The following is a 16,767-nucleotide window of genomic DNA, read 5'->3' on the forward strand; positions in this document are numbered from 1 at the left end:
GTTCTAGGGATCATTTGCAGTACTCACGTTTTTTCATTTCTCTTGAAGCTGAGTCAGTTATCCAAACTTTCATGTATTAAAGATCCTGAGTGTGAGTATGGGAATGTCAAGCATTTTATTGCTTACCCTTTATAATCAAGGGACCTGGCTGAGTCAATTTATAAAGTGTTTTATGAAAAGGAAGAAATACAGAAAACACGTAAAACTGTGGAAGAGATATCTCTATTCAAAATGAGGCAGTCCACTTTTGGAGGATAGTATACTGAGAGACATTAACCATTGCTGGATTTTTTTTTTTTTTTTTAAGTTGGTCATCTTTAGAAGTGGAACAGTTGGTCTTTGAAATATACTGCCGTAACTTTCAGAATTGTACAGAGGTTAAAATGATGTACAGAATAGTAGAGCTCTTAAATCTGATAGTATTATTTTTAATTTAGGGAATAAGAAATGGTAAACTACAATGAATAAACTTTGTTACCTGCTTTATCATATATAAGACATAAATTTTCTGTATTTGGCTATTGTGCTGATTTTTTTTTTTTTTTAAAAGAGAACGAAGAGAGCAGAGTCCTTGTTCTTGGGATATAATAAACCATTGTAAAGAGAGTGCAAGCACCCATACATATCTTAACCCTTGATTATTTATTGTATATTTATCTGCAGAGTAATTCTATGATATTTTATCAAGTCAGCATATCTTTGTGAATAGAAATTTAAGCAGAACATAACAATTAGGTAAATCTGCTTCTTAAAAAAAAATCTCCTGGTGAACTAAAAGCCAGATACTTTGGGTTATCCATATTTATAGACTCCAAAAGGTTATGTTTCATGTAGTACAAAAAAGAATTTCCATTAAAAAGAATTTGGAACTGTCTTCATTTGTATAAAATATAGCAATTCTGAAATTATACAGGAAGTACATCTGTAAGTGAACATAAGAAATTGTGAACCAAAGAGTCAGAAATCATTTATTGACCATCTATATATGCATACTTAATATTATAGGTCATGTGGAAAGGGGAAGATACATACTAGAAGACATGATCCTTCCATCAAAAAAACCACATATTTAGTTAGAGGTGCTCAGAGCATTAAGGACTTCTAAATGAGATGAAGAGTGTGTTTACCTTGGGGGGTTGAAGATACTGACAATCCAAAGCTAAAGTTGATTTTTTACCTCTAGTAATATTCTAAAAAGTGGAGCTCACTGATAAGATACAGTTAAATTAAGAAAGACAGAACAAAGAAATGTAACATGATTTGAAAATGACACAGACAAGTTAAACTCAACATGAATATGTCACAATTCCAAGCAATGAAGTCTTTGGAATATTACTAGTCACGAGTGTTATGTCTTTGTTGGGTAAAATTGTTGCTATGCGTGTCCTTAGAAGAATAGAGGTTAACAGTTACTGAAATAACTCCATGATGTTGAATAAAAGTTTCATGATGAACAAAGAAAGGATTATTCTTCATTTGAGGTTAATAATGTATGTTTCATATTCTTAAATTATTAGTATTGTATATTCTTGAGGCTTTTAAATTGTCTTAATACCCATTTATTTTTGGAATTATTTATTTTTATTCTTTATTATCATTTGAATGTTATAGTCTTAATGTTGATTATAGTTACTAATACTTCCTGCTGTAAACCACTATGGTACTCTTTGCTCCCAGTTCTTAAAATTTAGCAGGTAAGACATCATTTTTATACTTCCACTCAAAGATTTGCATGGTTAAGTTTAAATTGTCATCTTTAGTCATCAAGGACAAATTATCCTGAATAAATAACTTTTTCTAGTTCTGCTTTATTTTTAAGCTCTCAACAGGATGTTATGGATTTATTTCTTCATAGCAGCAGTTTGTGTGTTTGTGTATATGTGTGTAGGATTAAATAGTTAATATTATGTCAATAGTTCTAATTATATTTTGTTGATATATGTTTATCCTGTCTTTACTCTTTCATGGAGAAATATGAATTTATTTCATAACAGGTTTGAATTTATTCTTTTCAGTTATTGACATTTATATATTATTGTTTTACATTTATCTTGCCTTTCATGTTCCTGTTATGTTCAGTTAAATGCATATTTTGGTTTATCTGTTTGAGGAAATTTTCCGTAACAGTAAAGGCATTAACCGTGCCTCTCAAATAGACAGTGATGGGTAAAAGCATATAAAACTCTTGTCCCAGCCCCCGCACAGGGCCACCAGGATGATAGCGGATAAGAAGTAAGTGTTAAGTAGAAGAGAATGAGGTGATAAGTGTCTTCCAACTCTTCTCATCTGTACTGATGGATAGCATTCCTTTCAAACTAACTGCTCCAGACCTCTATAAAACAAATTTGGGTGCTACCAAGAATGTGAGATGTACCCCCGCCTACAAATACACCTGATAATGCAAGTGGATCTCTAGTTTCAGAAAGTTTTTAGTCAATGCAGACAAATGAAGGCACTAATTGTAGTAAAAATTGATGATATAACTACCCTCCGTTGCTATGATAATAAGTATGTATTTTAAAAGTTGCTATATGATGATACATGTATTAAAAGCTGCATTATCAGTTTAGTGTTAAGACTGTTACAGTTGTAAATATGAACGTGTCTTATTAAAATACAAAAGTGACTTAGAAAACTTACATAAATATTAATATTTCATTTTCATTGTGCTTAATTTAGTTAAAATTTCCCTTTTATCTTCAGATTTATATGTTTTCTTACCTTTTATTAATAGGTAGTATAGATCAATCAGTGTTAAAAGAATTACCCCCCGAACTCCTGGCAGAAATTGAATCCACCATGCCACTTTGTGAACGTGTGAAAATGAATAAACGCAAGCGTAGCACAGTTAATGAGAAACCAAAATATGCTGAAATCAGTTCAGATGAAGATAATGATAGTGATGAAGCTTTTGAATGTAAGTATATAACTTTATTATTACTTTAGAATTAAAAAGCAGATTGATATGTTTGTTTCATTTATAATTTTGGGGGGTTAGCAAGAGTACCGTGATCATAATATAGTATAGCAAGTTTTTTTCTTTATACTTAAAATTTTATGTGTGAAAGATGAGATCAGTTGGCACCAAGAAAAAAATTTTTAATGAGTTATAATTAGTGTCAGATAACACAAGTATGCCTCTATATGCATTTAGCAAACATTTATTGAGCTCCTACTATCTGCTAGGCAGTGAGAATAAAAATATAACAAATAGGATGTGGCCCCTATCTTTGAAGAGCCTTCAGTCTAATGGGGGAAATATGTAAACAATTGTAGTACAGTGAGAAGAGTGCAATGATAATAGTAAATCCAGGGTGCTGTGGGAGCACATTGGATTGGCATCAAAATTATACTGGGGTTCAGAGAACGCTTACTGGAAGAGGTGACACTTGAGTTGAGTCTTGAAGGACACGTAGGAGATAGCCAGATGAAGAAATATTTTAAACCATACTATCACTAAATTATGAATGGATTAGCCACATTGCCAATTATCTGTGTGGTTTGGACCTGGCTTCTCCTTTTTGCCCAGCTGTGTCCTGGAATTCCTCCCTTGTTTCACTGTTTTCCAGAGCTGGCTTCTTCACTACACAGCTACCTCTCTACAACACTGTGATCACCTGTCTTTGCACTAGACTTGCTATACCTCGCCTGTCTTCCTACTGGTCCACTGAAAAAGTTCTTCTCTTTTATCCCTATCTTCCTTCTACTGGAGCAAGAGAATTGAGCCTAGCCAAGAGGGGTCAGCAACCTTGTTTGACTTAAACGACATTCAGTGGAAACAGACTATGGGAGATCTTCACTTGTGTGCCAACTGACTTAGTCATTATGACCAAAAGAAGTGGGAAGACTACCAGTGTGTTCTACCTTTTCCACCTAGTTTCTGTAGATTGAGGTGTGACAAGCAAGGGCAGGAAGGACAGATGCATGCTGCCATTTTATGTATATCGCTGATGGAAGCCCTTCACCTCCAGAGTTTTTAATCTATGTTCGTTTACTCTAATCTTCTCAAAATTGTGAGCTCTTGAGCTATGAGCAGTAGATATGAATACTGAACAAATCTGAACAAAGTTTTAAAATTGAAATAAAATATGGCAAAATTAATCTGACATTTAATTATATGTATAAGTGTTATAATTTGTATTATCATGAGATGTATTTACATGCAGTATATTTCAATGGCTAAAGCTAATATTTTTATTATAATCAAACATTTTGTTCATACGGGAACATACGATCTGGAAAGAGAGAAGAGTAAGGAGATCTGATGTCCTAGAAACTCACTCCCCTTTATATACATGCCTCTGCTTCACTTTCCTTCCTTTCCCCTGATACCTCACCCATTTCTAAAAGGAATAACTAAAAAGGAGTTCCTTAATTGCAGACTGATTTCAAATCACACTTCAACTCCAGTTAATTGAGAGTGGCTGCCTGCATTGCTAAGCTGATGAGAGTTTTGTAGCTACCTCACAGTTAAGTAAAAAGGGTAGCATAATCAGAAAAGCCCACCAAATGTAAAATAGAGGAGAGAGCCACACATGCCTCATGTTTGTCCTCTTTGCAACCTCTGTTCTTTGCTTTCTATGATGAGAGATATTGTCTCATCTTACGGGAGCACATAATTACATCTTAAAAGCCATGGATCTATGCCCCAAAGTATTGAAAGCTAATATTAGTTAGGGAACCTTAGCTTCAGCCCCTGCTAGGAAAAAGGGAAGTTTCTCTGGGTTTTTCAAGAGACCTTAGAATATAGTTCCCTGGTTTGGGGGGGTTTATTTCTGTACAAGTAACTATAGAAAAGTTGACTCTGAGGCCACTGAAATGAGTGATGAAAGAAGCTGACATAAACAACCAAATAGCCATTATACCACACCAAAAATAATGTAATAAAAATAGAGTACAATACAAAATGTAAAAATATTATGAGAACATAAGTAGCAAGCATTATCCTGATTTGAGAGAGAGAGACCTTTTTGAAACAAAATTTTATTGCAGTTTAATCAGACTGGTTTCCCTAAAAATCTAAAACTACGGAGAGAAAGGGGGAAAGATAGGGGGAACTATTGAGGGTTAACTTTGAAAGTTCGGCCACAAAGATTTGGATAGTCATAGCACAATTACAAAGTCTCTGGGTTGCTGGGGAAGGAGGAGGGGAGATAGAAGAAGCTAAAGAGACATACAGGTGAAATTTGGAAAGGGTTAGGGTGGAAAACACCTAAGTCATATTTTACATACCTCTCTGTTGAATTCTTCCCCTGCTTCTTCCAGGGTAACAAGACATGTAGAGAATGAACAGACGAGTCATAATGAATGGGATCCTGATAGAACCTTATTGCAGCATACAGAGTATCATAGACGTTGTGTTTCTTTTTTTCCTTAATTTGCCGTTCCTTTTTTTTCAAATTGCTTAGTTTAATGAATGTGAAAAAAAAATCTCCAAGACCTATAAAAATTACCACCGATACAACATATTGTATGTACTTGCTAACCATAAGGTTTTTCAAGCATTTTCTATTCATAGAATTAAAGGATTGAAATAAATTTCTTATGAAATTAATTAAAATTCAAAAAGACTAACTAGGTCATATTTGAGGTCATAGAATACTACTTTCTGAACAAGTTTGCTTGTTAGTTGTCATTCCTCAAAGTAGGTATTTCGGTACTTGTTGAAAAAACGTTTAGTGAATGCTATACATAAACGACCTGTTTCTCTGACACATGCATACACACCTACTTTTATTAGTATATGAGACAACCCCTCACTAAGAGAATGTTCCAGGGCACACTAATCATAAAAGGGGGGAAATCCTGCCTCTCCTTCATATATTTCATAGTCAGATTTTTGCCTAATTATGAAGAAAATCACTGAAGATTTAAATACATCCATTTACATTCGTCCTCTTGCTATGCCAAACCTATGACCACAAAGAAGAGGAAACAAAATTATCTTTGCCATGCTGTCAGTAGATTCTTGAATAGGAATAACTAGGGCAGCATATAAAGGTAAGATTAGCCAAGGTATAGACATTGATTACCCACACAGAAGGACATCGGCATAAGCATAGAGTGCATGGGCCAAAGGTTGGCATCCTTAAATCTAAGCCAAATAGGGGACTAGGGACTCAAGCAAGAGTTTTGTCTTAAATACTTGGGTATTTGTCATAGTTAAGGATTCAGAATAGAAGCGAGTCACAAGAAATCTGCAAGGGAGTCAGATTCAGATTAACAGACTAGAAAGTAATTCACTGTCAGCAACAAGTGGTCACTCCAACAACCAGTGTATGATCCCAAGATGTAGAACATATCAGTTCTCTATCCTGGTTTTAACGTGGTAGTGCTTATACTCTAGAGCAGGTATAGTAAATATTTTTCACTTGTATTCCCTCCATTTCTCACTGGACAGGCATTTCTAATCAGTCTTTCTTGCTGAAATATAGTGCTTTGTCTCAGGACTCAGAATTATTCTCAACATTATGCTTTAGGCAGCTACTACCAGTTGATCAGAGTTGATGTGTCAGATGAGCTCTGTTTGCCAGTTCTGCCTAGAGGCTCCTGTCAGTACTGATGATTTTAGCAGAATGCTTATACCTCTGGAAGAATGGGGAAGGGATTGAAGGTAACATACATAAATATGCTTACCTAGCATGCATAAGCTCACAAGTTGTCTCCTTGGGTTTAAGCAAGTATATTGTTGGAGAACTGAATTCAATATATGAGTATTTACAACTATACAGGTTTATTCTTTGTAGTTTGTGATGTTAGGTTATCAGAGTTTGTTGAATTTATAGCTGAGTTGTGGGCTTAACTTGGCTGTTAATTGACAGTATGCGTGGTTACCCACATTCTGTAACACTTTCTCAAAAGTTTACTTTTCCTCCAAACCCCACTCCCCATTAACAATCCAAATGCTTAAAGGTGTTTGTGGTTTTTATCCAAACTCTAGATAAAGTTTGTTTTATATGTCTTAATTAACCCTGAAGTTTAGATATTATCTTTACTGACTCACTGAATACCTCTTTGAAATGAGCACTGTGGTTTAATTCCCAGAACATTCCTATCTACATTTATTAGCAAACCCATTTCATGTAAAATTTTCTAAATCTAGATAAATGCTAAAATAAGTGATACCATTTCTGTACCACAATTTATATTTCTGCTTAAACAGAATGATTCAGAATTTCCTAGACCCACACAATGAAGATTTTTTCTTCCATGTAATTCATTTTAAAGTACAAGTTTTAATAGTCTTTTAAATGAGGTAAATTATTTGTCATGGGGATTTGCTTCTAGCCTCTAGGAAACGACATAAAAAAGATGATGATAAAGCTTGGGAATATGAAGAGCGTGACAGAAGAAGCTCTGGGGATCATAGGAGAAGTGGCCATTCTCATGAAGGAAGAAGGAGTTCAGGTGGTCGTTATCGAAACCGAAGCCCGTCAGATTCTGACATGGAAGATTATTCTCCTCCTCCCAGCCTTAGTGAGGGTAATTCATCAGTGTCAACGGATTTCTTACATAAGCTGGTTTTAAATTTAGGGCTTTAACTTTGAAGAATTTTTATACCTTTTTTATGGACTAATAACTAATTTTTAATCAAGACAAAAGTTTGGATTGGCAATGATTATTGTTAAAGTATTTAATGTTCAGGAAGAAAGTGAAACAAATACGTATATTTTAAGTTGTAATTACTGCATTTCAGTATTTCTTTTTGTTCATTTTAGTTGCTAGAAAAATGAAGAAAAAAGAAAAACAGAAGAAGCGGAAAGCTTATGAACCAAAATTAACACCTGAAGGTAACATTTTAGTTTGTCTTTATTCATAGTCTTCAACTTCAGTTTTCTACTTGGAATGTGGATAATAAGTTTTGGGTTTCTTTTCCTCTGTTCCAGAAATGATGGATTCTTCAACTTTTAAGAGATTCACAGCCTCAATAGAGAATATTTTGGATAATTTAGAAGATATGGATTTTACTGCATTTGGTAAAATCATTTTAAAATATATTTGTTTACCTCTAAATATAAACTGAATTTAAGATATATTGATTTACCTATGTGTTAAGCTTTCTGCCAGTTACTCTAGTGGATACAGAGTACAGAGGCATGGTCTGTGCTCTTAAGAAACTTGAAACCTAGCTGTGGAGTCAAGTCTAGTCTGTGTTATCAAGTAACTGAAAACTTTGGTATAAAAATCAAGTATTAAATTAGTTGTGTTGATAGTGTTTTTTTTAAGAGTCCTGAGAGTGTAGCTACCACAGTAGGTTAGAGTAATTAGTAAAGCCTTTATGCAGATGAAACTTGAATGGGCCCTAGATAAGATGGGTACTAATATGAGTAAAGATGTAGAAATAGGAACATATTTAATTTATTCTAAAAGCCAATATTTATTAAATAATTGCTGTTTGTCAGTAGTATGTTAAGTGCAAGAGGTGCAGAGATAAATACCCCAACCTCTGGCTTTAAGTAATACAGAATCTAATATGGAAAACAAAATAGAAAAGCAATCAATACAGTAGGATTAGTGTAACATTACATTTACGGTAATATGTAAAGTTCATATCTATAGATCTAAAGGCGTTAGGCTTATAAAAAACACTGCTTACAGTGTTTAGAGCTACTCTCAACAATTTTATGCCACTTTCAGTAGATACAAACACTAATTTATACAAAAGCTAGATGACGTACAATAATTCTGATATTAGTACATCTATTTGAAAATGCATTAAAAGGTATATTACCCTTTATTTTAAAAGTATTTGTTTTTGTGACAGTTACTTGCCTAAGTATCATTAATGCATTTCCCCATTATTTGAAGTATCTATCTCATCATTTCTAAAACTTTCCAATTCTGTGCTGGGAAACTGTCTTACATGTCATTTAAGATCCCAACAGGAAGTCATATGGCACTCTCAAATTAGGATAATTTGAGAAGGAGTTATTTACAAAGAGACTGATTACAAAGATTGGGGCAGAATACAGCCAAAACCCAGACTTTGAACTTTTACCATCCCTACACCCAAAGGAACAAGGGTAAAGTGAAATCAACAGAACTCAGTCAATAGGAAAAGGAAAAAAAGTTGTAGAATAGGTTGCCGTGAAAAAAGAAGTAATCTTTTGGTCAGAGGACATAGGCAGCTTGAGCAGACCTTGCAAGGAAGGAGTCAGGGATATAAATACCCTGACCTCACTCTCCTTCTCTTTGATCTTCTGACAGGGCAACCCACTGGCTGAACCCAAACAGAAGCCAGAGGGCATGGGAGACTGTTGATGTAGTCCATACAGGTCAGCCTCCTGGGGCAGAGAGTTTGGTTGAGAAGGGTCATAAAGTAGTAAAGATAAGATATCTCATCTTCCCATCTTAGTCAGAGCTCTAATTTTAACCTCTGTCCCCTTTCATTCAGGGTTTGCTTGAGGTTTACAGAGGCGTCCTAGGATGTTATTTTAGTTTGTTTATATCTGTTTGTATATCCAGAAATTATTAAGAAATAAAGCTTACTATTTTGAGCTGTTTCTTTTACCTAAACTGTGTGTGTTTGGATTGGTTTTTCAGGTGATGATGATGAAATTCCTCAGGAACTGCTGTTAGGAAAACATCAACTTAACGAACTTGGCAGTGAATCTGCTAAAATTAAAGCAATGGGTATAATGGATAAGGTATCTACTAAAGTAAAATTTATAACTTAATTGAAATTAAAGTTTTAAAGGTAAATTGCAAAGTTTACATAAAGTAAGTAATGATGAAAAGAAAATTCATGGTTGCCTTCTGAGAGTGTAACAGAATTATTTATTTTTTTAAAATATATTTATTTATTGTATTTATTTATTTTTGGTTGCATTGGGTCTTCCTTGTGGTGCACAGGCTTCTCATTGCACTGGCTTCTCTTGTTGAGGAGCGCGGGCTCTAGGTGCGTGGGCTTCAGTAGTTGTGGCTCTAGAGCGCAGGCTCAGTAGTTGTGGCACACAGCTTAGTTGCTCCACAGCATGTGGGATCTTCCCAGACCAGAGATCGAACCTGTGTCCCCTGCATTGGCAGGCGGATTCTTAACCACTGTGCCACCAGGGAAGTCCCCAGAATTATTTCTTAGAAAAAAGAAAAAAAAAAACAACAACAAAGCTTGAATCCAAGAAATATTCTGCAATCATTCTAAAGAAAATCATTTTTGCATTGAAAGAGGCACAGTCCTGGATTTTTGTCACTGTTTGTTTTTTCATTGTCTCACATATTTAGATTATTTAAATGCAGAAATACACTAAATTTTTCTTTGACATTTCCTTTAGCCATTTACACTGGTGAAAGAGTAAAGCCACGGTTTTAACACATTAATTGTTGGGGTTTTTTTTAGTTTATTTATTGACGTATAGTTGATTTACAATGTGTTAGTTTCTGCTGTACAGCAAAGTGATTCAGTTATACATCTATATATATTCTTTTTCAGATTCTTTCCCATTATAGTTTATCACAGGATATTGACTATAGTTCCCTGTGCTATATACCTTGTTGTTTATCCATCCTATATATAATAGCTTGCATCTGCAAATCCCAAACTCCCAGTCCTTCCCTTCCCCACTCCCCCACCCCCTTGGCAACCGCAAGTCTGTTCTCTATGTCTGTTAACACATTAATTGTTAATAAGTACAGAACCTCATTGCTGTAGGCTTTATAATGACTTTCGTGAGTTGTCTTTCCTCTGAGCTCTCTGTTGCTGAGTTAGTCTCATTACACTAATGGAATAGTAGAATATTTTTTCATTAATAATAACTTAAAACAATAGTGACAGCATCAAGAGCTAGCTTCCCATAATCTTTATGAGCTACCAGTCACCCCCTAAACCACTGCATGATTGCTATGCAAATATAATTTCAAGACAAATCCTCTCTCCTCATCTTCTAATCAGTCTCCTCTTATACACAATTATCTACTCTTAAGTCCAAAGTTTCTTAGTCTATAATGTAGAGATAATGATTTGTTCTCCAGGAATAGTAAAAGAATTAATAGAAGACTATATTTACCTGAAGAATTTATCCTCTCAACAAATTAAACTTATTTATTGAGTTTTAAAGTAGACTGGGAAATATTTTAATGTTTTTTTCCAAAGTTAAGATATAATCACTTACTCATTTTGTATTCATTTATATTAGTTTCAGGTGTACAAGGTAACAATTCAATATTTGTATGTATTGCAAAATGATACAACGGTAAATCTAGTTAACGTCATCACCACACATAGTTACAGATTTTTTCTTATGATGAGACCTTTAAGTTCTATTCTCTTAGCAACTTGCAAATATAAACTGCAGTATTATTACCTATAGTCACTGTGCTGTACATCATATTCCCAGGACGTACTTATCTCATAACTGGAAATTTGTACCTTTTGACCACCTTCACCAACTTCACCCACCCCCACTTCCCACCTTTAGCAACCACCAATGTGTTCTTTATATCTATGAATTCTTTTTTTTTAGATTCCACATATAGGTGAGATCATAATGGCATTTATCTTTCTCTGTCTGACTTCTCTTAGCATAATGCCATCAAGTTCCATCCATGTTGTTGCAAATGGCAAGATTTCCTTCTTTTTCATGGCTGAATACACACACACACACACACACACACACACACACACACACACCACATTTTCTTTATCCATTCATCTACCAGTGGAGTGGACACTTTGGTTGCTTCCATGTCTCAGCTGTCGTAAATAATGCTCTACTGAACATGGGGGTGCATATAGCTTATGAAGTTAGTGTTTTTGTTTTCTTCAGATATGTACCCAGAAGTGGAATTGTTTGATTATATGGTAGTTCTATTTTTATTTTTTTTGCGGAGCCTCCATACCGGTTTTCCATAGTGGCAGCACCAATTTACATTCCTACCAACAGTGCACAAAGGTTCCTTGAGTTTGGTTTTTAAAGCTATACAGACATATCACATAATTAACCAAGAATTAATGTACTATTAGTTTACATTGCTATTACTGTGTGCAATGAGGAATATGTTGATTTCTTTTGTATACAGGAATATGGCTTCAGTTTTCTGAAGTGCCAATGCCAATCATAGGTTTTATTTCATAAGTTCTATAGTTACATGTAGCTAATATTTCTATTTCAAAAGGTGAATTTGCTGAATATTTTCAAAGCATGGACGGTTTACCTAAAGTCTCAGTAGTTTAATCTGTTGTGAAATTATCTAAAGCAATATTTGGAGGAAATTTTTTCTGTAAGCCAGCATACAAATAATCAAAATGTACTTAATGTCAGGTTATTCTGTTGATGCTCCCATTTGACTCTTCTGGCTGATTCCAGTAAGTGTCCTAGCTGCATAAGAGTCTAAAAGAAGACCTGTTCAGTCAAGGGAATGAGTAACAGTTGCTTCCTCGCAGAACCTCTAAATCAACTATTAAGTTTTTAAATATAGGAAACATTATTTGTAAGAAATGAAACAGTTATTTTAAAAATAAGAAAAATTTCTACCAAATAAAGCAGTGTTATCACATTTGTAACTTTTATCATTCTCAGATTCAGGCTTCTGTTATTCAAAATATTACCTGGGATTTTAAGACACCCGCTAAATAACATTGTAGTGTGGAAACCATGTTATAATTAATTCAACAGATGAAATGTTTAGAGAGTGTGTGTTTGTGCCTGTGTGTTCGTATGCATGTTCAGTGTCACTTTCATAAGAGCAAGGGGACAGACATCAGAACAAATTCAGTCTTAACTAGCTGTGTGGTAAGATTTGAGTTAGTAACATACATATGTGCCCATTCTGTGTTTGCTATCTGTCTTTCAAAAACAAGTAATTAAGTTCTCTACATAATCAGATTTTAGTAGAGGATCTAAGTAGGAGAGTTTTATTTTTCCACTCTTTAAGAGGGTGTTAATGCTGTATATTCCATTGGCCAAAGGGAATAATTGTACAGAATAGTTCTTGAATAATTTATTACATTTACCAATGATTGATGAAAGAATTTATGCTTCAATTTTAGCTTTCCACTGACAAAACTGTGAAAGTCCTAAATATCTTGGAGAAGAATATTCAAGATGGGTCAAAGCTCTCCACTTTGTTAAATCATGTAAGTTTAAGATCCATGTTGTTAATTTTACCCTTTCTATTGTTAAGATGTAACATTTTTCATATGGAACTTTGATTTATAGGGAAAATTCCAAATTTCAGTAATTTGAGCTTGTTACCACATTTACTAGTTCACATTTAGCCTTGCAGTTAGAATTGGATTTTTAGCTGTTTAAAATTAATGTTACACATTATCAATTCACAGCTTTGATATAAATATGAATAGTAACAGATGTAAATTCATTCAATTCAAAAGACCATTCTTTAATCTTACATTATGCTCTTCCTTTTGTAAGTGGATGAGTGTTTAAAATGTCTTTTCATTTATAAAATGTTAGTAGGTAGTAATTCTTTTCCTTGAACTTCCCTGGAGAAATAAATAGTTGGAAACCTTATGGTGATTTCCTAATGTATCCTAAAATGTTAATCCTTATGTATTGTTTTTATATCTAGCTCAAATGGTTGTTGAAAGGATATTAAATAAATTAATCCATGTAACCTACTTAACAGTGTCTGGCACATTATAAGTTCTCAATAAATGTTAACTGCAACTGTCGTTACATTTTAGTGTGTTTTATCAAAAGCAGTGGCAACGTGGTATAATGATTTATGAACTGGGATCTACCTTCCTAGCATTATAGCAGACTTTCAAAATCATATGTGCATTTGAATTGATCTTGGTGTCTAACATTAATGAATTCAAACACTAATTCTTATAGGAATTTAATGTAAGAGATAAGGATCTGGGAATGTTTTGAGTTAATGAAGTTTCTTTATTTTTAAATGACTGATTACAAAAGTAGTGTATTATAGAAAATTTTCAAAACACAAAAAACAGGAAGGTTCCATTTTCATCCAGCAGTAACCACTGTTAACAGTTTTGGTAGATAATACTTCCATTCTCATATGTACATACATACTATATGTATTTAGCACATGCACAGGATTGTATCTCGTGAGGGAAATGTTCTTGATGTTTGCAGAAGCCACAGGAGTGCTAAGTGATCTACATGGAATTTAAAAATGTAGAGAAATAATGTCAGGTGGTATTTCTATGCTTTATTAAATATATCCATATTTTTCCTATGCCCTTTTTAAATTAGTTTTTGAATCATAGAAACTAAGGGATTAGAGGACCTATAGTGGCAATATACTACATTTTTAGTCTACACGTTTTATTTAAAACACTTTGGCAAGAAATTGTGGTAAATATCAAGAATCTGCAGTTCTGGAGAACTGGCTGACTCAGTTTTAATGAAATTATTTTCATTCCTGAAAACCTTAGCACTATTTAGTGTGTTGCATTTAAGCCTTAATGTTTGATATGAGTGATGAGCCTCCTAAACTGACTCTTCGAAACAGCAATTTCAATATCAAAGAAAAGTTACTTTATTTTTTTAAGTAGGTATGTAAGTAGTAAAATGAAAGAGAGTTTTTAGGCATGAGTGATTTAGAAAGCCCTTCTGTGTTTTACAAATATTATATTTTTATTTATTCCTTTTCCCAATGTTATAAGCTTTGAATAGCATGCATACATAAGTATTCCTAGAACATAAAGTTGATATTTCATAACTAAGGATGTGATAGAAGAATTTTCACTTTAAAAGTAAGATTTAAAGCACTTTTTCCCAATTGTAATGCAGGTTGCTGATGTGTAAATTAAAATATAGTCTGTCCGTTGTTGAATTATCTATTTTAGAAAATAAATTATGTTTTCAGTAGTCTACATAATCACCACTTTTTAATCTCAGTTTCAAAAATACAGTATTGTTGAAAAACAGTTATTAGGAGTGATTTGAGTCGATAACATTTTACTATTTTTAAATAAGGGTCTATCCTTTGTTGTTAATTTTTGTTTTGCTCTCACAAGAGCAAGCAGAACTAAAAAGCTTTAATATTATCATCATGTTTTTAACCCCAAACACAAAATGATTTATGTATAATTATGATCTTTAACTAAAATCGTAGATTTGAATAAATTACACAGAAGATAAACATAACTATAAGTTTGTTACTAGAATGTCATTTAGTGGTGAAATTAGGAGATAAGAGTACATTATGTTTGAAAACATTGAAACAAATCATACTTAATGTAATATAAGTATTTGTACTTCATTCCTGATATTCTTTAAATATACATACACACACCATAACTCTCACCAAGTTTTCAACCGTGAAAATCAAATATATTATAATTTTTAAAAAATATTTAACCTATAAATGTGTTTATTTCCATTTCATTAACAATGTACTGTTTTATAGAATAATGATACTGAAGAAGAAGAAAGGTTATGGAGAGACCTTATTATGGAGAGAGTGACAAAATCAGCAGATGCCTGTCTTACAACTATCAACATTATGACATCCCCTAACATGCCAAAAGCTGTATATATTGAGGATGTAATCGAAAGGGTTATACAGTACACTAAATTTCATTTGCAGAATACACTTTATCCTCAGTATGATCCTGTTTACAGATTAGATCCTCATGGAGGTTAGTTTGCCCTTTTATACTGATAGTTTTTTAGTATAATACCAAAATTACCTGTTATATAATTTTACCACGTCGGATGGGTCAGAATGCAGTGACTTAAAATGGCACCGAAATTGTTTGATTATATAAATTGTAATAAACACTGGCTTACATTTGACTAGAATATAGAACTTGTTTTAATCCAGTACTTGTTCAGTAATAATTTCTTTAGCAACTATTTACATATAATAAGAAGTAATTTCTACTGGTCTGAGATTTTCCTAGGTAATAGTAGCTTTTGGTTCCATTTATCACTTCCCCCAAATTTTACCCAAAATACTATCTACAAAATGGATTGATTAAAGATATATGATTCTTATTTATAATCTTTATAAATGAGTCATGTATGTTAACATGTATACATTTAAAGAGGAGGGCAAACTTGGATCACGAATACCTACTGTTAATTACCTGTTGTTTAATTATTGCAAGTTGATTGCAAGGGAAATATAATCTTAATATCCTGCTCCAGTCAGTGGAAAAAAATAGAAATAAAGTAATCCTTAAGATACAAGAATTTAATAGCCACTGAAATGTACCATGAATTATCTGTTACAAGAATGTTGACTTTCTAACTGAATATTCCCTAAAGAATAATTTTCTCTTTTAATAAATAGACAGCTTTATTTGCCAGGTTGTATTTTTATATAGGGGGGAAACAAAGGTGTGTTCTTCTAATTCAGAAAGCAGTTTTATTATTTTTTAATAAACATTATTAAAAGTTGATATATTCCTTGTTTTGATTTTTTTTTCATTTTAGGAGGCTTGTTAAGTTCAAAGGCAAAACGGGCTAAGTGTTCTACCCATAAGCAAAGAGTAATAGTAATGCTTTATAATAAAGTTTGTGACATTGTTAGCAGCTTATCAGAACTACTAGAAATACAGCTTCTTACAGACACAACAATTCTTCAGGTAAGTTTTTTTCAAGCATTTTCCATATTTCTAGACCAAAAAAATAAAGGAGAATAAGGGACCTAATTGAGTTCAGTATAACCTCGTTCACTCAATAATAATACCAGCACTATGTTAATTTTTTCCATTCAGAGTATTTTATATCTAAATGGAAGAAATAAGAGTCTGGGGAAGTTTTAAAAAGAAACGTTTGGGGCAGAAGACAGGTGAATGTGGTATAAATTCTAAACTGTAAATTATTTGAAAGATAA

General features: G+C 33.2%; 1 protein-coding gene across 3 annotated transcripts in view; it reads left to right on the plus strand.

Annotated features, from left to right (window-relative positions):
- Positions 1-16,767, plus strand: part of NIPBL (NIPBL cohesin loading factor) — a 189,101-nt gene that overhangs the window by 113,947 nt on the left and 58,387 nt on the right. For all 3 annotated transcript variants that reach the window (XM_024754593.1, XM_024754592.1, XM_024754594.1), the window contains 8 exons: positions 2,735-2,917; positions 7,288-7,482; positions 7,719-7,790; positions 7,887-7,976; positions 9,544-9,647; positions 12,986-13,072; positions 15,334-15,565; positions 16,365-16,516. In XM_024754593.1, coding sequence (XP_024610361.1) covers positions 2,735-2,917; positions 7,288-7,482; positions 7,719-7,790; positions 7,887-7,976; positions 9,544-9,647; positions 12,986-13,072; positions 15,334-15,565; positions 16,365-16,516 — 1,115 coding nt within the window. The remainder of the gene's footprint in view (positions 1-2,734; positions 2,918-7,287; positions 7,483-7,718; positions 7,791-7,886; positions 7,977-9,543; positions 9,648-12,985; positions 13,073-15,333; positions 15,566-16,364; positions 16,517-16,767) is intronic.

Source organism: Neophocaena asiaeorientalis, unplaced genomic scaffold (genome assembly GCF_003031525.2).
Source record: "Neophocaena asiaeorientalis asiaeorientalis breed wild unplaced genomic scaffold, Neophocaena_asiaeorientalis_V1.1 scaffold229, whole genome shotgun sequence".
Taxonomy (NCBI): Eukaryota; Metazoa; Chordata; class Mammalia; order Artiodactyla; family Phocoenidae; genus Neophocaena; species Neophocaena asiaeorientalis.